General features: G+C 38.7%; 3 protein-coding genes and 1 pseudogene across 5 annotated transcripts; all 4 read left to right on the forward strand.

Moving 5' to 3' along the window:
- The first annotated feature begins 972 nt into the window (after positions 1-972).
- On the forward strand, positions 973-2,260 carry LOC103947458 (xyloglucan endotransglucosylase protein 1). The gene is made up of 3 exons (XM_009358363.3): positions 973-1,309; positions 1,427-1,620; positions 1,717-2,260. The coding sequence occupies exons 1-3, from the start codon at positions 1,028-1,030 to the stop codon at positions 2,120-2,122; spliced, it is 882 nt and encodes a 293-aa protein (XP_009356638.2). The 5' UTR covers positions 973-1,027; the 3' UTR covers positions 2,123-2,260.
- A 1,144-nt stretch (positions 2,261-3,404) lies between these two features.
- Positions 3,405-6,030, forward strand: LOC103947460 (phosphatidylglycerophosphate phosphatase 1, chloroplastic/mitochondrial). Its single transcript, XM_009358364.2, has 5 exons — positions 3,405-4,109; positions 4,201-4,278; positions 4,444-4,517; positions 4,614-4,721; positions 5,813-6,030. Exons 1-5 carry the CDS (start codon positions 3,437-3,439, stop codon positions 5,927-5,929), a joined length of 1,050 nt encoding a protein of 349 aa, XP_009356639.2. The 5' UTR covers positions 3,405-3,436; the 3' UTR covers positions 5,930-6,030.
- Positions 6,031-6,173: 143 nt separating this feature from the next.
- On the forward strand, positions 6,174-9,970 carry LOC103947461 (annotated as a pseudogene).
- Positions 9,971-13,204: 3,234 nt separating this feature from the next.
- Positions 13,205-16,595, forward strand: LOC103947464 (MDIS1-interacting receptor like kinase 2). Of its 3 annotated transcripts, XM_048578418.1 has the most exons (3): positions 13,211-13,658; positions 13,932-15,857; positions 15,944-16,595. In XM_048578418.1, exons 1-3 carry the CDS (start codon positions 13,343-13,345, stop codon positions 16,243-16,245), a joined length of 2,544 nt encoding a protein of 847 aa, XP_048434375.1. In that variant the 5' UTR covers positions 13,211-13,342; the 3' UTR covers positions 16,246-16,595. The 3 variants fall into 3 exon arrangements, with proteins under 3 accessions (XP_048434376.1, XP_048434375.1, XP_018503019.2); XM_048578419.1 differs by lacking the exon at positions 15,944-16,595 and having other exon boundaries at positions 13,205-15,481; positions 15,624-15,794; XM_018647503.2 differs by having other exon boundaries at positions 13,211-15,857.
- Positions 16,596-23,661: the final 7,066 nt, after the last annotated feature.

Consider the following 23,661-nt stretch of genomic DNA (forward strand, 5'->3'; position numbering starts at 1 on the left):
AATGTGCAAAATGATTTAGCAATAGAAATGAGTAGTCTATCTTCTTATATACACACATGCAATATTTTACCTTTTTCGATATGAGACTATTTTAACTTCAGATCCTCTCACAAATTAAGTTAAATGCATAAATCATTGCCGATAAAGAAATTGCTAGATGAAGTCTAATTTTTATTTTATTTATTTTCCAACTTCTATACGTGGGACTTTGACATGCACACTACATTAATGCGATCGATAAATTTATGTGTTGATTGGAAATTTTAGGTTATGGTGTAGTAACATCCTTCAAAAAGTCACTTGATCATGACGAGGTTGATATCTCACTTCTAGTGTATGATCTTGCTTGTAGATTTCAAGATATCCCGTTCGTAAGATTAATTTTGCGACAAATGTTCTTTGAGATGTGGGTCACTCTGCTCCCACTAATTCTATTTAGTTGCAAACCCTGCTAAAGAGGCAAGATCAACATGGAGGCTTTTGTAATTTTAACTGCCCTAGACGGTTTTCTTTGTATGTATAACTAGTTTATATGTTAAGGTATAGTATTGTTAAATATATATGCATTATGACAGAAGTGGATTAACGGAAAAATTACTCATCGCATGCGTGCACGTTTTAGCTTCAACGTGACCAACTAATTAATAACATGCCTCACAAGCTATAAACTCACAAAGATTCCTAATTTCCTTTCCTATGCTACTTCCTAGTTCCTACGCTAATTTATTTCTTTTTTGTTCCCATGCATATTGCCTGAATTTGCAAACCTGTGTCCAGCTTTAACACAAGTTGGGGGCTTTTGCAACAAGTCAATTTTCGGAGAACAAAATCATATCATATTACCCCATACCTAATAATTTGCCAACATACAAACTTTGAATTATTAAACAATGCCAGCTTTATTCACGCGGCATACTTTATTCTACTCGCTCTCGAAGATCTCCAACATATATATAGAGGGCGTCACAACTCAAATTTATATCATCAAAACACACACAGTTTCATATTCGTCTCTAAAGCAATCAAAATGTCTTATTCTTCTAAGCTCTCAATGGTGGTGCTTCTTTCTTTGTTCATAACTTGTGTCATGGCCATGGCTGCCTCGGCTGGCAATTTCTATCAAGATTTTGACGTTACATTCGGCGATGGACGTGCCAAGACACTCAACGGAGGACAACTCCTCACTCTTAACCTTGATCAGACTTCCGGCTCCGGTTTCAAATCCAAGAACGAGTACTTATTTGGAAGGATTGACATGCAGATCAAGCTCGTCTCAGGCAACTCAGCGGGAACTGTCACTGCCTACTATGTAAGTCGTACTACACTACATATATACCCTCTTATTAATTTGTATGCTTGTAATTGTATAGATATATTCTGTATAGTTGCTTTGCTAATTTGTGAAACAAAAATGTATATTTTTCAGTTATCTTCTGAAGGTCCTACTCATGACGAAATCGACTTTGAGTTTTTGGGAAACCTATCTGGGGATCCCTACACTCTCCATACTAATGTGTTCAGCCAAGGAAAAGGAAACAGAGAACAACAATTCCATCTTTGGTTTGATCCCACAAAGGCCTTCCACACCTACTCCATTGTTTGGAACGCACAACGTATTATGTAAGTACTACATGCATACACTCAATGAGGGAGTGTGCTGAGAATATCACTTGTTATTTTTAGACACTTTCTAATACATGTGCAAATATTATGCAGATTTTTGGTGGATAAAATTCCAATTAGAGTGTTCAACAACTTGGAATCAGTTGGTATCCCATTCCCTAAAAACCAGCCCATGAGGATTTACTCAAGCCTGTGGAATGCAGATGACTGGGCAACAAGAGGTGGCCTTGTCAAGACTGATTGGACTCAAGCTCCTTTCACCGCCTCTTACAGAAACTTCAAGGCCGATGCTTGTACTGCTGGCTCATCATCCTCCTGTGCCTCTACTGCATCTACCAATTCAGTAGGGGACAGTGCATGGCAGACTCAAGGGCTCGATGCAGCCGGCCGTAACCGGCTTCGATGGGTGCAACAGAAGTTCATGGTCTACAACTACTGCAGTGACCTTAAACGCTTCCCACAAGGCCTCCCAGCTGAATGCAGAAGATCAAGGTTCTAAAGATCCAAATATCTTCCCACAGATCATCAAATATTCCCCTCTCTGATGTGCAGCGTTCATTTGTGTAATTAGCTTTAATTTATGATACATTCTTTCTTCCTTCTGCAAATAAAGATTGTCTAATGTGACATTATTTTCTGTTTTTTTTTTTTTTTTTTTTTTTTTCATTGTGAACTGAATTAAGATTCTGGAATAAAGTACTTCATATTAATCGATAAATTGATAATATTTGAGTTTTCTCCAAACAATATCGAGGAAGTGTTCATTAGCGGGTTTACACAACCAATAGTAGGTTTTATTTTATTTTATTTTATTTTATGCTGAAAAATGTACAAATCAACCAAACCAAAATTGTCGATCTCGTTTGCAGTTGTTTTCTTAATTGGCACTAAAATTGCCTTTCCATCTCAAGAAAATTGATGGTTATTGACTTTACTAAAATATGTATCAAATATATATATATATATATATATATAATTTTTTTTTTTCGCGTACTCAATCCTGGAAGAGGATCATCTTTGGATTCCCACATCCTAAAGATCTCTACATCCTAGCCGTTTATCGTACATCGCATGATCAGCTTTCGTCAGGTACTATTTGCGTTTAATTTTAAATAAAAAAAAGTCAAATGATTTCTGACCGCACAATACACAATAAATGACTAAGATGTGAGGACCCCTAAGATCTCCAAAATCCTCACAATTTGGATCCGGATAGGATCCAATTCACTCAATTCGTAAATGGTCGTTTAGGTATGTGTTATATTCGTTAAAAAACATCTTATTTTCATTATATCTCGTCTCTTAATGGTTTTAGGCACTTTGATGTTTCTTTGAAAAGTTTCGTTACTGATATATATAATCAACAATGTGTGGTCCTTTCTAAAAGTTTCATTTCAACTGGCATATTGGGAGTAACTTGGAACAAAATAAAATAAAAAGTTAATCATCAAAGCTTAAAATCATCAAAGCAAGTGGCCTTTTACAACAATACTAGAAAGGAGTTACGCCCTACATAACGATGTGGGTTTAAATTTCATCGGTAACTAATCTAACATTTAACCTAACAAAATCAATCGTTTAACAAAAAAAAAAAAAAAAAAAAAAAGGGGTTAAAATCATCAAAATTCATGGGCCAAACGTGTAATTAACAAAAAAAAAAAATTTTAAATAAAAGAAAAGAAGTGGGTAGCATTGTATGGGCTCTCACATTGTTTGGCAGCACAGCCTTTTGGGCTTTTGTGGCTAACCAAGTCTCCCTAAGATCCATTAAGAATGGCACACAACGTGTTATCCCTAAAAACCAACAAATAGAATGCAGTCGACCTCAACAACTCCATTGCCAAAATGCTCTTACCCTCTCTCCCTTAACCACTTCCACTATCGACACCCTCGCAAACCCCTCAACTTCCTTCTCCTCCCCCGAAAACCCCAAACCCACTTCACCAACCACTGCGCCCTTTCCATCTCTCACACCCACGGTTGCAGCAGAGAGCACCAGAACCAGAGCCAGAATCACATCAATGGCGATTCCGACCCCTATCAGAACGATATGTTGTTTCTGCAATTGAACCCCTCAGGAGACACCGAAGACGCCGGTAACCAAAGCCCAGAAGCCCCAAACGACGAACGAGGGCGAGATCAAAGAGAGAGCGAAGCCGATAATTCCGAGGGACTTTCGACAAACATGTGGTGGGCAGACGTGAAAGCCGCATTGGGACAAAGGTTCAACTTTGGAGCATTAGTTCGTTCAGCCATGGTGCTCACGAAAGACAAGCACTTGGTGCTGCCTCATGTTTCTGTGCCTGATATAAGGTACATTGATTGGCCTGAGTTGCATAGAAGGGGTTTCAAGGGTGTTGTGTTCGATAAGGATAATACTATCACTGCACCTTATTCCTTGACGCTTTGGGGTCCTCTTGGGTCTTCATTGGAGCAGTGCAAATCAGTTTTTGGACCCGATATCGCGGTGTTCAGTAACTCGGCAGGTAGTTTTTGGCAGAACCCATTTGGAAAATATGATTTTTTGTTGTTGGTTATGTTTATTTGTCGAAGTAAAGATTTTGGTTTCATGGTTAGGGCTTTATGAGTATGACCATGATGGTTCAAAAGCTAGGGAGCTTGAAGGGGCTATTGGAATTAAAGTCATAAGACACAGTAAGTTTTTGTTATTTCTTTATTTCTGCTGCAAAGTTTTTGAATTTTTCATTTTTTGCATACCGAACTACATTTGAAAAGAGCAGGTTGGTTAAATACAAGTTTTCCATAGGAATTATAGAGCTTATGTAGTATTGATGTGGGTATTTTTATCTCATGTTATAGGAGTGAAGAAACCAGCCGGAACAGCTGAAGAGATCGAGAAGCATTTTGGTTGTAAATCGTCACACCTTATTATGGTAGATAAGATTCATAGACATCTTGGATTGTTTTATTTGATCTTTGTCTAGATTACAATGAATAAATGACTCATGGGATATTTTCGTCTGTTGCAGGTGGGTGATCGGCCCTTAACTGATATTGTCTATGGTAATCAAAATGGATTTCTAACTATTTTAACCGAACCGTTGAGTCTCAACGAGGAACCATTCATTGTTAGGCAGGTTAGTTTTTGTTTCTTCTCAAAATACTTTTCATACTCTGAAAGTGAATGCTGTGTCATTTTCTCTTTTCCAAACAAAAAATGGTATAATATCTGATAAGGCAGTTGGTGCAAATGGTTGGCTCTTCCTGAATTGAGGAAACGAAAGATCAGTCTGCTAAGCTTAATTTGGGAAATGCCTAGTTTGTGGTGTCAGTAGTTATCCTTCATTTGTCCATACTTTTATCCTTGTGATTTAGGATAGTACAGAATCCTCTTATGAGCTATCTTGTAGGGTAAGGGTGGTGGAAAAACCCCGGTTGTCGCAAACTAAATATAAAGAAGATAAGGAGGGGAAATCAAACTAAACAATCACCCCAAAGAAAGAATAAAAAGGAGCATCCAAGAGTGTAGACTTCAAAAGGAAAAAAAAAATGATTCTTCGGACTCCACTAGAATTTCTTGAGGTCTCACCTTTCAAAAGTTTGACTTTTAGGTTCTGTCTAAGTTTACTCAAACAAGCACAAATGAGCAGCTCCCAAATTTCCGAACAAGTCATGAGTCATTCTGCCCAATTTGTGTCAGTTTGAGAGTGATTTGAAAACAGACCATGCAAACAGAAAGCCACTTCAAATAATGGAAAAGCATCCTTCTTTGGGAATCAAGGACTCTGAATCTTGTTCTTTAGAAATAACAATGGCGCAAAGGCCTTAAAAAACTGCCTAGACGGATTCATCTAACACTGGTGTTGCCTGAGATACATTCCGACCAAGTTTTCTGCCATCTCCGTTTCAGACTTGTAATCACACACAAACTTCAAAGACATCTTATAAAACTACCAATCTTGACATGGGAACCCCTTTGGAATATGGTACAGCAACGGTCACCATCTTAGTAAAGTGGCTAGGCTGTTGCGTTGTTTTAGATTTGTACCTTGGGCAAGGATGATGCAAAATACATGAAATATATATTTTTTCTTCAGAATTTAGACTTATTTTTGTATTAGATACTTTGGACTGTATCTACGCTATAGTTTATGTTTTTATGTTTTCGGAATTAAAGGTCTAAAGTTTCTGTTAGTTGTCTCTGAACATTTACTTGTAACAATTGCAGGTGAGGAAACTAGAAACAGCCCTTGTGAATCATAGGTTTAGGAGAGGGTTAAAGCCCACCAGTCATAGGCTGTTGCCTGACGGCAAGCAGTGTGTGAAACATCCGCCACCACTGTAAGAAGTATTATCGATATAATTCAAAAACAAAGTTCTTCCATCGGTCCTAGTGATCCTGTTAGTTTGATTCAAAGCAATGAAAATATTTATTTTCTTTCTCCAGTAAATTGAGTAATATTTTAACCTTTGCTTCGTGAAAAAAAGAACCAACAATTAACAATTCAACCCACTAATGCTATCGTTTGTTAAAAAAAAAAAATGTGCTGGGGGTTGTGAAATAAATTGAAGAGCATATATAGTGAGCATGGCGGTTTCTGGAGCCATCACTGGAGCGTGCAAGAGGAGGATGATTGAACGACCGATTTGAAAGAATGCAATTCCTCGTTGGTGCTGTGGTCATAACTGGATATCGAACCTCATTGTTGCTCAGTCCTCCGTGTCTTCAACTCGAATATCAGGAACGTCCAAGAACAAAACCATCCGCAGACCAATGTCTCTGTTTATCTTTGTGTTGTATGTATGCAATAACAAAACCATCCTCAGACCTTAAAAACCAGGGTGTCTTCTCTTGGGTCAGCCATCAAGGTCAACTTGTAAACAGGTCTCTTCCCTTGATTTAAGGGAGTTGACTTGATTTAAGAATTAGATTAGGCACCTAAGTTTGTCTGGTCACATGGTTCCTGTCGGCTGCTAGTAGCCATCTCCAACTCTCCTTCTCCTCCCCTGTTTCATATATACTTGGCCTCTTGTTCATTGAATATATATGAAATACATTACAATTTAAAACCGGAAAATCTACAAAAACAGATGATCATGTCTATGGTAGATAAAATTCTCCATCGTAATATCAACATGTTCCGAATCTTGTTCATCCCTGTCGTCATGACCCTTGTTTCGATTTCTTCTGTGGAAATAGCAACTTCTGTGTCTTTAACAGCAACAGAAGGACGAGAAGCGGTGGCTCTTCTAAAATGGAAGGATAGCCTTGACAACCAAAGCCGATCTCTTATGTCTTTGTGGTTCGGGAAAAAGTGCTAGCAGCTGGAGAGGAATAGCCTGCAAGGAATTCAGAAGCATTACTGATATTAATCTTACGAGGAGCGGCTTAAGAGGTACACTCCATGCTTTCAGCTTTTTGTCATTCCCTTCTCTCCTAAGTTTTGATCTCAGCCACAACTCTTTCTATGGACGTATTCCCTCCGGTGTAGCTAGCCCTTCTAGTCTCATCTACCTTGATTTGAGTAGAAATCAACTCGCTGGAATATTACCATCTGAATTAGGCCTGATGACAAGTCTTCACGTGCTTTATCTGCATGATAATGGCATAAATGGATCAATTCCTCAAGAAATAGGATCACTCAGCTCACTCCAAAAGCTAGGGTTGGGCAGAAACAGCCTCACAGGTCCAATCCCAGCCTCCCTATGGAAGTTGGGCAACTTGTCCGCACCATACTTGTACCAAAATAAACACACCGGAACAATTCCACAAGCAGGAAATCTTAAATCTCTTAACCGGCTGCACTTGCAAATGAAGGTTTGATTCCTCCATCCATACAAAACCTCGTCAATTTGACGATTTTAGCGCTTCTTCTGAATAATTTTTATGGATCCATTCCTTCAACTTTCGGAAACCTGACCAAGCTTACCTTATTAGATGTGCAGCAAAACCAATTGACTGGCACATACCACCAGAAATTGGAAAGCTCAAATTGCTTACCAAACTAGGATTGTTCATGAACCATCTTAGTGGCACCATTCCTCGAGAACTAAAGAATCTTACAAATCTGAAAAACTTAGGGGTGTCCAGCAACATGCTGTCTGGCTATCTTCCCCAAGACATTTGCTCTAGTGGACTACTTGTAAATATTACAGCAAATGACAATTATTTCATTGGCTCTGTCCCGAAAAGTTTAAGAAATTGCTCCAGTTTGTACAGAGTGAGGCTTGATGGAAACCGGTTATCAGGAAACCTATCCGAAGACCTTGGTGTTTATCCAAACTTAAATTACATTGATTTGAGCCATAACAATTTCTATGAAAAACTTTCTCAGAACTGGGGGCAGTGCCAAAGTCTGCAAAGCTTGAAAATCTCCCACAACAGAATTTCCGGAGGTATTCCTCCTCAGCTTGGGGAAGCAGTGCAGCTGCGAGTACTTGACCTCTCCTCAAATTATCTAGTTGGGACTATTCCAAAGGAACTGGGGAGCTTAGTATCACTGTTTGACCTTAACCTGGGTGGTAATGAACTTTCAGGTAGTATTCCGTGGGAAATTGGAATGCTATCCAATCTTGAAGAAATTAACGTGGCAGCAAACAATCTCACTGGATCGTTTCCTGAGCAACCATATCAGTGCTCAAAGTTACTGAACATAAATTTGAGCGTAAATGGATTCATAGAGAGTCTTCCTTTTCAGATTGGGAGCTTACAATCTTTTCAGGTTCTTGATCTCAGTCATAATTCACTTAGTGGAGAGATACCGCCGCAGTTTGGAGAACTGGAAAGCTTAAAAGCAATGAATCTGTCTCACAATGAGCTCTCTGGTTCCTTCCCATCTAGTTTTGGTAATATGTTACACTTGACTGCTATTGACGTATCCTACAATCAACTGGAGGCTCCTCTTCCGAACATCAAAGCCTTCAACGAGGCTCCAGTCGAAGCTTTAGAGAATAACAAAGGCTTGTGTGGTAATGCCACTGGCCTGAAGCCGTGCCAATCTACCATAAGAAACACGAAAAATAACAATAATAACATCATTATGATTGCAGCCCTCATTTCAGGAATTCTGTTTCTTGGGTTCATTGTAGTTCGGATTCTCTACATTCCACGCCCACACCAGATTGTAGAAGAACAGCAAATGCCAAGAGAAACACAAACAGAAAATCTCTTAACAATTTCGAGTTATGATGGAAGATTGGTGTATGAGGACATCGTTGCAGCTACAGAGGAATTTGACTCTAAACATTGTGTAGGAGCAGGGGGCCGTGCAAGTGTTTATAAAGCTAAGCTGCAAACAGGCCAGATTGTTGCGGTGAAGAAACTTCATACTCTGCAGGAGGGTGGGATAGCAAATCTGAAGGCTTTTGAGAGTGAGATTCATGCTCTCTCAGAAATTCGCCATCACAACATTGTCAAGCTCTATGGCTTTTGCGCACATCCACGGCACTCATTCTTGGTTTACCAGTTTCTGGAAGGGGGAAGCTTAGAAAGGGTACTCAACAATGACAACGAAGCAACTATGTTTGAATGGATTTCAAGGATTAACCTTGTCAAAAGCATGGCGAATGCTTTATCCTACATGCACCATGACTGCTTGCCTTCAATTGTTCACCAATACATATCAAGCAAGAACATCTAGCTGGATTTGGAACATGCTGCTTATGTCTCTGATTTCGGCACAGCTAGAATTTTGAAGCCTGACTCTTCCAATTGGACTTCATTTGCAGGCACATTTGGATACACTACTCCAGGTAGTTTTCCGGTTGTTATAATTTGTCACGGTAACCATATAATATCTAGGTGAATGCAATAACAGTTGCGTCCATAGTTTTGTTTTTTTCTTTCGGACTAGAGTTTTGAGTTGCTTATTGGGTTTGCAGAGTTTGCATACACAATGGAGGTGAATGAGAAATGTGATGTTTATAGCTTTGGAGTGTTAACTTTAGAAGTGATCATGGGAAAGCATCCGGGAGATCTCATGATCGCAGTTCTGTCCTCGACATCATCAACCGTGCTTAATACACCGCTGACGGATGTTTTGGACCAAAGACTTTCAACTCCAAGAGATCAAATTGCAGACAAAGTGGCGTTTGTTGTGAAGATTGCATTTTCATGCCTGCAAGCCAACCCACAATCTCGGCCAACCATGCAACAAGTTTCCCAGGAGCTAACAAATATTCCAAGGGCTTCTTTACCAATCTCATTTGATAAGATCACGTTGGGACATCTTGTGAACAATGTTTAATTTCCTCAGTATCTGCATCAAATATTTCCCACAAACTTAAGATTGTGTATTGAACCGTACCTTATTTCGCTTTCTTTGACCGTATAGTAATTTCTTTCAAGAACCTGGAGGGCAGTATACTGTTGTTTGTATACGGCTTATATATAGTCTGATTAGTGTCTCTCAATTACATTATTGCTTAAAAGTTTGTAACCGGTTCTAAAATTTGTTCATATTTTCCCAATTCCCATGGGGTGAAGCGTATTCTTGATACATTGGAATAAAAACGTTTACCAGTCCCAATCGTGTTTTTGGTTTTACAATCTTTTAACCAATGAGAGAAAATACAACATTTTCCCCCTATGGATAGAGTAATCTTAATACAATCTGGCTTCACAAATAGGAAACGAGAACACCACAATTGAAGTTGAAAATTTTGGGCTATTCCAATTTAACCTTTGACTAAAGGTGACTGATATTTTGTATATACTAATTTTGATAAATACGACTGTTTATGCGGGGGGCTTTTCGGCCCTTAAAATAGTACAGGCTGAGAAAAAGACTAAGAAAAGCCCAAGGAAGAACAAGGACCGGTGAATTTTAAAAGAGGCATTTCTGAGTGCTATGGCCGATTGTTCACAAGTCTAGTCTGACTAAATAGTATAAAGCACTTTTCGACTGATACAAGCACGTGGGAAAACTGACAACTTTAGGGCACAAAACTCCAAGAACAAACCTACTCATACACTAACCTAGGTCACATGTTAGTCACCAGCGAAGATAGAAACCTATGAAGGGATGTAAGGCTCCCAAACCATTGTTCGGAAGGAAAATCATTGACTAGTCAAGGCCGAGCTTAGTGCTCAGTATGCGTTGGCCCAAAAAAACATGTAATCCTAGCTGAGCTACCATCACCTCATCCCCACTTGTAGATTGATGTGCGAAAGGATAGTCAGCGTACCAGTCTACGTAAGTAGCTCATTTAATACCAGAATAGTAAAGTAGGTGAGCCCATGACTTTATTGGGCTCATTGAAGGCCTTTTTTATTTTATTTTATTTTTTTTGGGGTGGGTTGGGGGGGTGGGTTGGGGGGGGGGGGGGGGGGGTGGGGGGGGCGGGGTGGGTGTGGGTGGGAATGTAAGTGCCCCTTGTAACGCATCGGACGATTGATTGAAGATAAAAAATTTACCATAGCCAAGTGATTCTTGCAATCATCAAGTCAATATATATTCCAAGCACCACTGTTGATGTAGCCTAATTTGAGGATTTAACCACTTAAAATCTTGAGTCAATTATTTTCATAGCTTTAAACACGAAACCATCAAGAGACAATTGTTCTAATTTGTTAACCAACAAATTTTGAGCGTTAACAAATAACGACACAAAGATTGACATATAAGCAGAAGTTTGTGGAAGAAGAAATAAAATTATGAAAGATCCGATCACATTATTTTCAAACTCATGCGTTGAACTTGGAATAATGTAGAAAAAGTGATATCGCTGGACCACCGAAGAGATAGGTATCGTGTTTGTGGTTATATTTCTCATACATTTTTAGTCAAATAGATTGTGTTCGAGTTGGGTAAAAGTTCACACAACACAAGATATATTTTCCACCATGCTTTCGTTACCCATGTTCTGGCCTCCACTATTGACTCTGGCCGGGCAGTAAACCTTTTCTCACTTTGAGGTGACTCATTCAACAACCTGTATTGAATCATTCGATATTATACACATAACATTAATCATTATAATATAAACTATACGGTTAGATTTAAAAATATCTAATGGTAGTTTAATTAAATTAACTAATAAATATAAAATATAAGCTTAAAACTAATAAATTATTGAGGAGCTATGTTGCCCCTTCGATTGGAGAAGGCATATGATTATGGTTTGACACTGTTTATTTAAAAATAAATTTCAATAGGGTTATAATTCTGAACACGGTTAAGTTTAACCCTTTTAGTTGAAGATGACTTAAGCTGCTCGTGCTGTGGGCTTTGGCCCATTGCATGTTACACTTAACCTTGCTTTGATGCCATTTGTTAAGAGCTCATGGATAAAGGAAACTTCATTTGTGCAGTGGGGCTTCATTTGGGCAATTGGCCGTATCTCTAGCCTCACTCTTATGAACATACCCACATTTCCTTTGCATTTTGGTTCATTTGCCTCTATGTGTGACAACATTATAATTTTTTATTGAACTATCCTCCAAGTGTAATCATGTGATGCTCGTACAAATTTCTCTTCAAATTATATTTAAAAACCAGAAACTTAGCTCTTAAACAATCTCAAGTTATGCCTTACCTCTTAAATAATCTCAAGTTATGCCCTCACATATTGTTGCCGGGTTTGCACGTTATGATGAACTGAGGTCAAATGAGAGAGTCGTCCTTGTGCTCCTACATGTTGAATGTGCTAAAAATTTAAACTTCCAAGCAATTTCTCTGGCATTGACAACATAACATGACTTTGAAAAACCTAATTGGCATAAATCATTTCACAGTTCGCACTCAGGAAGTAACTTAGATGGTGCAAGTAATGCTAATAAACTTTATATTATAATTGGTTAGACAATTCGAATTTGGCACCTAAGTTGACATAAAGTCAAAGGTGAAATGACAAAATCCATTCCCTGACGGCTAAAATTTGAACCTAATCTTTGTCTGTATGCTGATAGGATGACGCTGCTGTGCTTCCCTCAATCCACTATTGCTGCAGCTCTCTGTTTTTTTTAAAGGCAACACATATTTTTTAAGTCACCAGTTGGTCTTCCGACGAGAATTTGATGTTTATGTTCACACTTTTGTCAGCATTCACAGGAGGACAACGCAAGACTATGCTTGAAACGAACAAACTGGTTTCTTGCGATTAATAAAATAATCACTCATGGATGTGGACCTTGATCTTATCATTGTCTTCAATTGGGGATATATTTAAATTTAAAAAAAATGTAAAATACACAATTTTTCTGTTCTTTCACACATATTGTTTATTTTTATTCGTCCATTATTTTAATTTAATTTATTTAATTAGATGGTTAGAAATAGAGAAGAGTGTGTGAAAATCATCTCTTAAAAAACCATATCAACAATACTTGAGTACATGACCTCATATGTAGATTAAACTACTTGGGTTACAACTTACGTGTGCAATTTTCCTTTTGATGCTTTAAAGCTGAAATGCTAAAACGTGTTTTAATTTTCTACTTTTAATACAAGTAATATTAGGGAAGATTACAGAACTCGTGATCTCAGATTAATAACATGAATGTTCTTAACTAAAATCCTTTCTTAATTGCAATGAATATGTGTCGTATTAATTTATAATAAATTTATGACCAACAGTAATTCAATCATATAACTACCGACTTGTTGGCATTTTCCTGATGATGCCTGCACTGTGCACAAGTCATATACACAATATATTTAGTATATTTTTATATAATAGAGCACCAAACTATTTCTCAAGACAAAAACCAGCTTAATTTGGCAGATGGGCTTCTTGATCCGTTCTGTGGTTTCCAGATATGAAGAAATCCTCACAACTTAAAATTATGGCATCCAAAGAAGAAAAAGCACTTTCTCCCAAAGCTGCTTATTCACAGAATTCACTTCAAGTCATCCCAATTATACTCATTCTCATGGTGGTTTCTTCAGCTTTAACAGTAACAGCAGGACAAGAAGCAGAAGCACTTCTGAATTGGAAAGCCAGCCTTGACAACAACAAAAGCCTCTCTCTCTTGCCTTCATGGATTGGAAACAGCACATGCAATTGGGAAGGAATTTCTTGTAACAATTTTGGAAGCATAACCCAAATAAACCTCACTTCTTCTGGCTTAAGAGGTACACTTCTTGATTTTGGTTTCTCATCTTTTCCAAGTCTCATGAGCCTTAATCTGAGCCACAACACGATTTTCGGAACAATCCCATTGGAGATAGGGTTTTTGAAAAGCCTTCGAACCCTTGATCTTACCGGAAACAACATTAATGGATCCATTCCCCATGAAGTTGGAATGTTAGGCAACTTAACCTTTCTTTCCCTTCATGACAACAAACTATCTGGAAATTTCCCAATAGAAATATGCATGCTGAGTTCCCTCAGTGTGCTTGATGTAGGAATAAACAATCTCACGGGTTCAATTCCAGAAGAAATCGGAAACCTGTCCAGCTTAACTTTTCTGGCCCTGGGTGGCAACAATTTCTCCGGCTCAATTCCTTCCACTATAGGCAACCTGACCAGGCTCAAGGTGTTATATCTGATGGCGAATCAATTAAGCGGAAGCATCCCACCTGAAGTAGGAAAGCTCAAATTTATTACTGATCTAGGATTGGTGGATAACCAACTCAATGGCTCCCTTCCTTCAGAAATGAATAATTTTACATTTCTGAAGGAGTTGTGGTTGAGCAACAACAACTTTTCTGGCAGCATTCCACAAGGCATATGCATCGGCGGAGTACTTGAAACGTTTACAGCACACAGCAATCAGTTCACAGGCCTCATGCCTGGAAGCTTGAGGAACTGCACCAGCTTAGTTCGATTGAGGCTTGAGAGGAACCAGCTGACAGCAAACATAGCGCAAGAATTTGGCATTTATCCAAAACTAACTTATGTCGATTTGAGTTACAACAGATTTTATGGGGAGCTTTCTGAGAACTGGGGCCAGTGCCAAAACTTACAAAGCTTGAGGCTCAGCAACAACAGAATTTCTGGGGGAGTTCCACGGTTTGAGGGATCAATGCAGCTGCATGTGCTTGTCCTCTCTTCAAATAATCTCACAGGGACAGTCCCGATTGAACTAGGGAGGTTGACATTAATGTTCAACCTTGACCTTGGTGATAACAAACTTTCAGGCAGCGTGCCTGCGGAGATTGGAATGCTAACCAATCTACAACATCTTAGCTTAGCTGCCAACGATTTCAGTGGACCAATTCCTAAACAATTAGACAGGTGCAGAGAATTGTTGAACTTGAATTTGAGCAGAAACAGATTTGGTGGCAGCATTCCTCCTGAAATGAGCAGCATAGACTCTCTTCAAGTTCTTGATCTGAGTCAAAATTCACTGATGAGTGACATCCCACCGCAGCTTGGGAATTTGATGAAGTTGGAAGCCTTGAATCTCTCCCACAATGAGCTCTCTGGTTCGATCCCATCCACATTCGATAACATGTTGAGCTTGACAGTTGTTGACATATCATACAATCATTTGGAAGGTCCTCTTCCCAACAACAAAGCATTCCGCGAGGCTTCGGCTCTAGCATTTGCGAATAACGCAGGCTTGTGTGGCAATGCCACCGGTTTGAATGTTTGTCCGTCCGAAACAAGAGGGGAGAAAAAGAGCAGCAAATCGGTTATCTTCATTGTACTACTTGTTTTAGGCATCCTGTTTTTTGCATTTGTTGTAGCTGGGATTCTTTGCGTGGTCTACCATCCACGGGAAGCACAATTAAATGAAGACCAATTTGCAGTTTGGAGCTATGATGGAAGACTTCAGTTTGAAGACATCATTGAAGCCACAGAGGAATTCAACTCCAAATACTGTGTGGGGGTGGGAGGCAATGCAAGTGTTTACAAAGCTGAGCTCCCAACAGGCCGGATTGTTGCGGTGAAGAAACTTCACATGCTGCAGGACAGGGGAGTGGCAAATCTCAAGGCTTTCGAGAGTGAGGTTCGTGCTCTTACAGAAATCCGTCACAGAAACATTTTAAAGCTTTATGGTTTCTGTTCGCATCCGCAGCATCCTCTTTTGTTGTACGATTTTGTAGAAGGAGGAAGCTTGGAAAACATACTGACTGACGAAAACCATGCAGTTAAGTTTGGATGGATTGAGAGGGTGAATGTTGTCAAGGATGTTGCTAATGCATTGTCTTATATGCATCATGATTGTTCACCTCCTATAGTACATCGAGACATTTCGAGTAAGAACATCTTGCTGGATTTGGAATATCGAGCTTATGTCTCTGATTTTGGTACAGCTAAGCTCTTGAATCTTGAGACTTCAAATTGGACTTCGTTTGCAGGCACATTTGGATATAGTGCTCCAGGTACTTATTTTCTGCACGAATTCTTCCAGTTAACGTGAGTACTAGTCCCTGCTTTTGTTCATTATGATTTGGTCTTTGTTCTGCAGAGTTAGCATACACGATGGAAGTGAACGAGAAATGCGATGTTTATAGCTTTGGAGTGGTAGCACTAGAAGTGATCATGGGAAAGCATCCCGGAGACCTCCTCTCCTATTTTTTGTCATTGTCATTAACATCAACACCCGAACCTATACAACTGAACGACGTCTTAGACAAGAGCCTCCCGCCTCCTGGAAATCATGTTGTCAACAAGGTGATCACCGTTGCAAACCTTGCATTTGCGTGCTTGCGAACGAATCCACAATCTCGACCGACCATGCAACAAATTTCCCGCGAGTTGTTATTTTGAAGGACCATTTTTGCCAAAGATGTTTTGAGGAAACACCTAATTACATAAGCTATGACGAAACTCTATGCTAATAAAGCAGGTCATATTAACATGATGAGTGCCACTCCGATCTCTGTCCGTAACCTGCAGATTGAGAGATCCAAACCGTTCAAGCTATTAGAGATAATACTGTAAAGGATAAAACTTAGAGCTGATATATTTGTTTTACCTGTCTTGGATATTTTTGGTTAGTTAGGTGAGCTGTCCTTTCTGTCAGTTAGATGAGGTGTTAAGTACAAGGCTTTATATGGTTTGTATATATACCAACAATGTAATCCTATTCATTAAGAAATGAAATCACAATTATTCAATATGGTATCCATCGCCTCTGTCTAAAGACTCTTTCACCTCTGATCCTCTTCGCTTCTTCACCGACGAACAGTTCTTCATCCTCTTCCTCTTCCTCTTCCAAACCCTAGATTTCAACCATGGTAGCTAATTCCTCTGCATCTAACTTTGAAATTCATCCCTCTCCGGTCACAAATCAGTACCCTAACTCTTCTCAATCGCTGATTTCTTCAATCACGATTTTGGATATTGGATCTTTGGTTCCAATCAAGCTCACCACCACGAATTATCTTACCTGAAGTGCTCTCTTCACTCCAATTTTTCGCTGGTACAATCTCACTGGCATTGTTGATGGCTTGGTGGCTGCTCCGTCCAAATTTCTTCACGATTCGGCTGGAAATCGCACATCTACGTTGAATCCTGACTTCGTAATCTTATTCATTAAGAAATAAAATCACAATTATTCAATACAAGCGAGCACATAAATGAGATCAAAGGCGTAAAAATGTTGGCAACCGCTATAGGTAAAATTTAGAAGATATAATGGGAGCGGTCAGTAGCAGTCGAAGTGGCATTAGCGCAAGCAGGTAGGCAGCATCGCACGCCAACAACATTGCAAGCAGGCAGGCAGCATCGCACACAGGCAAGTAGCATGCTTTGGTGCCCTCAGTGAACCTAGGGTGATGATAGGCTCGTGCCTTTGACACTCCTCCTACACTCTTAGCGGCACCAACTAAGAAGTGGCATGTTAAAGCGTGACCATCGACTTTGCCTTGCTCCGAGTTGGGACGCCGATAGATTTGCCACTTGCAGCAGAGGTCCTAACACTCCTTCCCTTGGTTGCGAGGACATCTTGACCGTTCTTGGAAGCCATTGATTTCAAGGGTTGTTTTGGATTTCTTGAATGGAGAAATAGATGAGGGGCAAAGATTTTCCCATTGGGTGTGCCAAATTTGTAAAGACGAAAATCCTACGACAAATAACACAAGAACACATGTACAAAATAATATTTGTATTAGTGAATTTAGGGTTTATGACATGCCCGGCCTTGATATCCCCTGAACACCAAGGTAGGCACTTGATGGACGACACCCAAAGGTGACGAAGCCATATTAGGAGGCATAAGAACTAATAAATATAAATAATACTTATAAATTTAAATGTAATTAATATGCAGTTGAGGAACGTGTTCAAAACATACAACTAATTCTATGCACTAGAAAAGAAATGATACAAAATTGAATGAACAAAGGAGTGGGTCCTACACTGAGAGGACTCGAAGATGCCAATGCAGAAGTGCCTTGATGTTAAGATTGTATGCCTCGATTCTAAGTCTTGAGGTGGCGTAAAAGAAACATGAGTAGATCAAGTTATTTATAAATAATACTGAAACAGTTATTCAACATACTAACCCCTAAAGTTTTATGAAAACTAATAGCTTAATAGGTGATAGGTTTTTCTGAAAACCTTAGCATGCCATAAAGCTTTTCATGAAACATATATAGAAAAATGTGCTAAATAGTGGTATCATGTAACAGTATCTCACGGCCAAAGCCACCAACCTATGCCCGGGCGAAGCCAATATATGAGTATCATCGTCTTTAGGCACCAACCTACGCCTGACCGAAGCCCATATATTTATCATCGCCCGTCAGCAGAACCGTGACCACTAGAGACGCACAAAAACATTGAATATACTCTTTCCAAACATAGGTACATATATCTCAAAAACATCTTCATAGCATATAGTCATCCATCATATATACTATAAAGAAGTGTAAAAACATGTTCATAACAGTATATAGTCATCCATCATATATACTACAAAGAACATAAGTTCGATAAAATATGGTATTCCAAAATATTCTCAGTATAACATGATAACCATAAAGTGTAAATCTAATTTACTCATAAAACGTTTCATAAAACGTAACCATTAAATCATGCTTTTCATATATGCATTTCTACTATTAAAACGTGCATTTTAGAAAGGGTACACTCACACATACTTCGCCATCGAAAAGCCACGCAAACTAACGAAGACAGAAACGCCACAATAAATGCACCTAAGCACATAAAGGGTCCAATTAATAAAACTCTAATTAAACAATTGAATTTGGGAAAACGGACTTAAAAAACGGATTCAGGACGTCGAATTACCTTAAGAATAGTCCTTGGTAAACTTCGTAAAAGTCAACACAAAGAATATTCCACGAATATTCCCTGAGAATATTCCCTAAAGGAATATTCCCTGATGGAATATTCCATTTGGGTCAATGGGTTGGGTTGGTCCTTAGGGTGGGCCGGTTCCATTGCCCAATTGCCTTGCGGGCCGCAGGAATCACCGAAGAAGAACACCGGGTTTTTGAGTTTCGCCGGGGAAACTTCTTCGGCTTCGATTCGGGGTCAAACCTTAACCAAAATCTACCATTTGAAAGCCAAATTAAAGGTAAGAGAATAAGGATTCAAATCGTACCAAGATGGGATGAAGTTGACGTCAGATCGGCCAGAAAATAACCTACAAGCCACGGAACCTCGTTGAAAAACTGGAAATATAAAAGTTATCTCTGCATTTAAACCACCCCAAAATGTCTTAAAGCATCCCAATCTACTCTAAAACATAATCTATAGAGGTTTAGGGTGCTTACCTTAGTCGGAAGATTCGAAAACTCGCCAGAGTCACAAACACTGTGACTGCACAGTGCCGAGATATATCGAAAGGAAAGGAGAGAGAGGAAGGAGAAGGTCTAGATGTTAGGAATGCAGGTGAGGTCCTCAGGGTTGTAGTGTGTATGTAAGTATAGATGTGTGTGTGTGATCTTGTTGAAGAGAAGAGCATCGAGAGGGAAAGAGGTAAAGGAAAACTAGGAGAGGTGAGGGAGAGGGAGAAAGAGCAATTAGGTCGGGGGACCAAAAAGTAAGGTGGGCCCTTTGGGCACACCAAATAAGACCCAAAACAATATTTTAACAAAATATCCCAAACTTAGTGAAATTACAAAAATACCCCTTCTTTCCGTAAATTTCGGGATGGGTTGTTACAATTTAGGGTTAGAATCTCTATTTACAAAACTTGAATCCTCTGATTCAATCTCCAAAGATGTAAATTGTGTGTGTTGTTGATTTAAAGGTCGTAATGACTTGATATTCGATGAACAGATGACACAAGGTTTCGACTCTTGGCAATGGAAGAACCATCACGTGTAGGGGTGCCTAGTGGTTCTTCACAAGTGTGACGAATAATGCATAGAGCTTCTTGAATCTTCCAAGAGTTTGAGAATTTGAGGGGTTTGGGAGCCTTAGAGCTTCAGTGTCTGAGTGTAAGAATTATTTTCTAAACCTTTCTTTGTCTTGAAGCCTTGTATTTATAGACTCTCAAAGCTTTGTCTATGGAAGAACCAAGACTTGGTTCGTACCTTGGGTCGTAATTTGTGATTTGGCTCCATTAATTAATGCTTGATTTAATCAAACAAAAAAAATATAAAAAATCAATATTTTCATTTGATTTAAAATTTAATTAATTAATTAATTTAAATTAAAATCAAATAATTCATTTCTACCAAGTGTTGACACATGTCCTCTTGATGACTCTCATGTGTGAGATACATGATACATGTCACGTAAGTCAAATAATTCATTTCTGCCAAGAGTTGACACGTGTCCTCTTGATGACTCACCGATTTTGATAAGTCACATGTCATGTGTACGATTAATGAGATACATGATACATGTAATGTAAATCCTCGTATGTCGAAATTTAATGCGTTGATGAACATTTATTTTCACCAAAATTTACATGTTTACAGTTTTCTCTGACCGTATAGTAATTTCTCTCAAGAACTTGGAGGGCACTATACCGTTGTTTATGTACGCTTACATATATTGTAGTGTCTCCCAACTATATTATTGCTAAAAATTTGTAACCGGTTTCAAAACTTGTTCATGTCTTCTCAATTCCCATGGGGAGAGGCAGTATTGTTGGTATATTGGAATAAAAATGTTTACCAGTCCCAATCTTTTTTTTTTCTTTTTTTTTTAATTTGGTTTTATCATTTTTAACCAATGAGAGAAAATGCAACATTCCCCCCGCCCCACCCCTCCATCATGGATTGAGTAATATCTTAACACAATCTGTCTTCACAAATGTGAAAAGATAACAACACAACTAAAGTCGAAATTTTTGGGCCATCCCAATTTTTAACTTTTAACTAAAGATGAATATGATTTTTGTAAAGGGTCCATATACGAATCTGGATCCTCATTGTGAGGATTCTAGGAATTCGTTAATTGTGTCGGTTGATCGTACATCGTGCAATTAAAAATCATATTAAATTTATTTATTTAAAATTAAACACAAATAGTACCTAACAAAAATTGACCGTACGATGTACGATAAATGAACACGATTCACGGATCCTCAAGATCCTCACAAAGATGATCCGAAGAGGATCTTGTTGGTCTATAGACTAACTTTGATAAATACGACACAAGGATTCACTTATAAGCAGAAGTTTGTGGAAGAAGAAATAAAATTATAAATGATCCGAGTGCATTATTTCAAGCTCCTGCATTGAACTTGGAATAATCCCAAAAATAGTGATATGGCTGGACCACTAAAGTTAAGTTGGCACTTACAATATTTACCCTAATTACAATATTTAATGCTAATAAACCAAGTCATATTTGTTGAAGAATAGAATCTCATACCGGTAAAAAAAATATATACAATTAATATAAGGCAGTTTCCACCACTAATATTATAAGTGATTAAATTGGGATAACATTGGTAATATTGATGGTGGACCATGTTTAGACCTATAAAGTTTCACATGGTATCAGATAAGATTATTCTTTCGACACATCGTATGTCCGATTTACTGGGCTTAAATTTGCATCTTTAAGTTGGTCTTTCAAAAAATTACTCTAGCTCCAACTTAAAGGGATTAAATGACTAGGCCCTCAAAAAATTGCGTTGGCCCTAGTACCTAAATGATGATCGGACTTTCGAAAAGTTGCGCTAGCTTCGATTTAATGACTTGACCAGTTCGTAGTGAATTGGCCATTGTGACTTGGATTGCCCCATGCCTTTCTTGGTTGGACAAGCCCAACCGTCGACTTCCGTCTTCCTGAATTGGGAAAGCAAGAACAAGTCTATTTTCCTTTTCTTCTTATTACAGGTGACCCAAAAATGAGTTCACAAGACACGACGCGTAGGCTCATCGCATCAAAGTTGCCAATCTAAAGTAGTGTGCGTCACTTTATGTATCAAATTCAAATTTTCTTTTTTGTGCAACTAATGTAACATAGACAATGACTGAAAAGAAACTGGCTTGGGTTTCATAGGAGAAGACAAAGTTGTATGGAATGCTGATTTGAGGTCAACAATTTAATGCATGTATTCTCCGTAAACAGACGGGTATAGTATTTGTGCACCTATTTCTCATGCCTTTTAGTCAAATAGATTATGTTCGAGTTGGACAACAGTCATACAACACAAGATACCGAAGGCGGAATGACACAATCACGCAAAAACATGGCCTATAGGAAGGGTCGATATACAAGAGCACTTGTACAATTCCACGATATGTTAATATTCCACCATGCTTTCGAAGTTGATGTTCTCACTGGCCTACTCTATCGACACCGGCCGGGCAAGGATATCCCAAAAGCTTCCTAGGCCCAAGGACTAATCCCTCCGGAATATATCAGATGATCCTACCGTGCATTGCAGCACAGTGCCTGGCCACTTTGACAGTTTCGGGGTTCGAACCTAGGTTGGAGAGCACCTACCTACCTACATTATTAAATGTGTAACAATCTGTTTCAAATTTTATATAACGCAAAAAATATTTTTGTATTTTTACTTTGAATGGGTTTTATTTGTTTTAAACTTGCTTTATGCCTTAAATGGTGTGCCCAAAATGGGGCCCACCCGTGACTTTTGTCCCCCATCCCACTCTCCTCTCTTTTTCCTCTCCTTTCCGTGAGCTCTCTCACTCTCCCTCTCACAACTCTCTCTTCCTCTCGGCTCTCTCTGAAAACAGCCCTTCCAAGGGCCTTCCACAACAAACAACAACAACAATAACCCTCCACCACCATCCTCTCTCCTGTAGGTGAATCCATGAACCCAGAAAACACCCCAAACGTTTCCCTTACCCTCGACCGACACTATTCATCGTCTTCCTCGTCGAGTTTCTCACAATTCCGACGAAGGTAAGCCTTGAAATTGGTCCCTATCATTGTAGATCATGTCTAGGTTCATGGTTAGTAAGTTTTTGGGTGATTTTGGTGGTGTAGGAACTCGGAAAAGCTCAAGGGAAGTCACTGTCCAAATCTGGATATTTCCAGGCCGTGGTCGTTTGGCCATCTTTCAGGCCATTTTCCGGCACACTTAAAGGACCTTTTTGCCAAAGATGATTGCAAAACCCTAATTGTTGGATTTATTGAAATATAAATCAACCTTAAATGGTCTACAATGTAATAGGAATGTAATATTAAAAAATATTGATGAGATTGTAATTTGATTCCCTCTTAATCAATCTTATATTTCGGGTTTTGGAATACAATTAAGATTAAGATTCATTGAGTATTTGACAACAATATGAGGCTATTAAGTGGCGTCACAGCCACTAATTATATGATTAAAACCTATTAAGTTTGAAGTTGGATTATATAATATTTTCATTAACTGCTTTTTTATTTTATTTTAATCTTAAATGACCAAGGTGTCATTGCATATGCTTGGCATACTAATTAAAATATTATCTGTCCCCAATATGTTTGAACAGAACGTCACATTCTTTTCAAGAAGGTATTATGCACCCAAAACGGAGATAGAACACTAAATTTGTAAATTACCGTTGCATCCTTTTGTCTTATGAAATTTAAAGCGCTTTTATTCTTTAATTTTCCTCATAAAAATTCACTCCAATCTTATCCTAAATCAAAACACTTTCTCTAGCCTTACTCACAAACACAAATTCTTCCCACATTTTGGTAATTTGACTCCGCCCGTAACAACATGACTTCTTATTCGATGATCCTACAAGTTCAACCACATTGATGCTCTTGTTTAAGATTCACTTCATAGAA

Source organism: the organism of the source record quoted next, unplaced genomic scaffold (genome assembly GCF_019419815.1).
Source record: "Pyrus x bretschneideri cultivar Hongxiangsu unplaced genomic scaffold, Pyrus_bretschneideri_v1 Contig12, whole genome shotgun sequence".
In the NCBI taxonomy this organism is placed as follows: domain Eukaryota; kingdom Viridiplantae; phylum Streptophyta; class Magnoliopsida; order Rosales; family Rosaceae; genus Pyrus; species Pyrus x bretschneideri.

Coding starts and splice junctions, on each gene's coding strand:
- LOC103947460 (XM_009358364.2), top strand. CDS start 3,437: ATGCAGTCGACCTCAACAACTCCATTGCCAAAATGCTCTTACCCTCTC. Junction 4,279..4,443: donor AATTAAAGTCATAAGACACA/GTAAGTTTTTGT, acceptor CTCATGTTATAG/GAGTGAAGAAACCAGCCGGA. Junction 4,722..5,812: donor AACCATTCATTGTTAGGCAG/GTTAGTTTTTGT, acceptor TAACAATTGCAG/GTGAGGAAACTAGAAACAGC.
- LOC103947464 (XM_018647503.2), top strand. CDS start 13,343: ATGAAGAAATCCTCACAACTTAAAATTATGGCATCCAAAGAAGAAAAA. Junction 15,858..15,943: donor ATTTGGATATAGTGCTCCAG/GTACTTATTTTC, acceptor TTTGTTCTGCAG/AGTTAGCATACACGATGGAA.
- LOC103947458 (XM_009358363.3), top strand. CDS start 1,028: ATGTCTTATTCTTCTAAGCTCTCAATGGTGGTGCTTCTTTCTTTGTTC. Junction 1,310..1,426: donor GAACTGTCACTGCCTACTAT/GTAAGTCGTACT, acceptor TATATTTTTCAG/TTATCTTCTGAAGGTCCTAC. Junction 1,621..1,716: donor TGGAACGCACAACGTATTAT/GTAAGTACTACA, acceptor AATATTATGCAG/ATTTTTGGTGGATAAAATTC.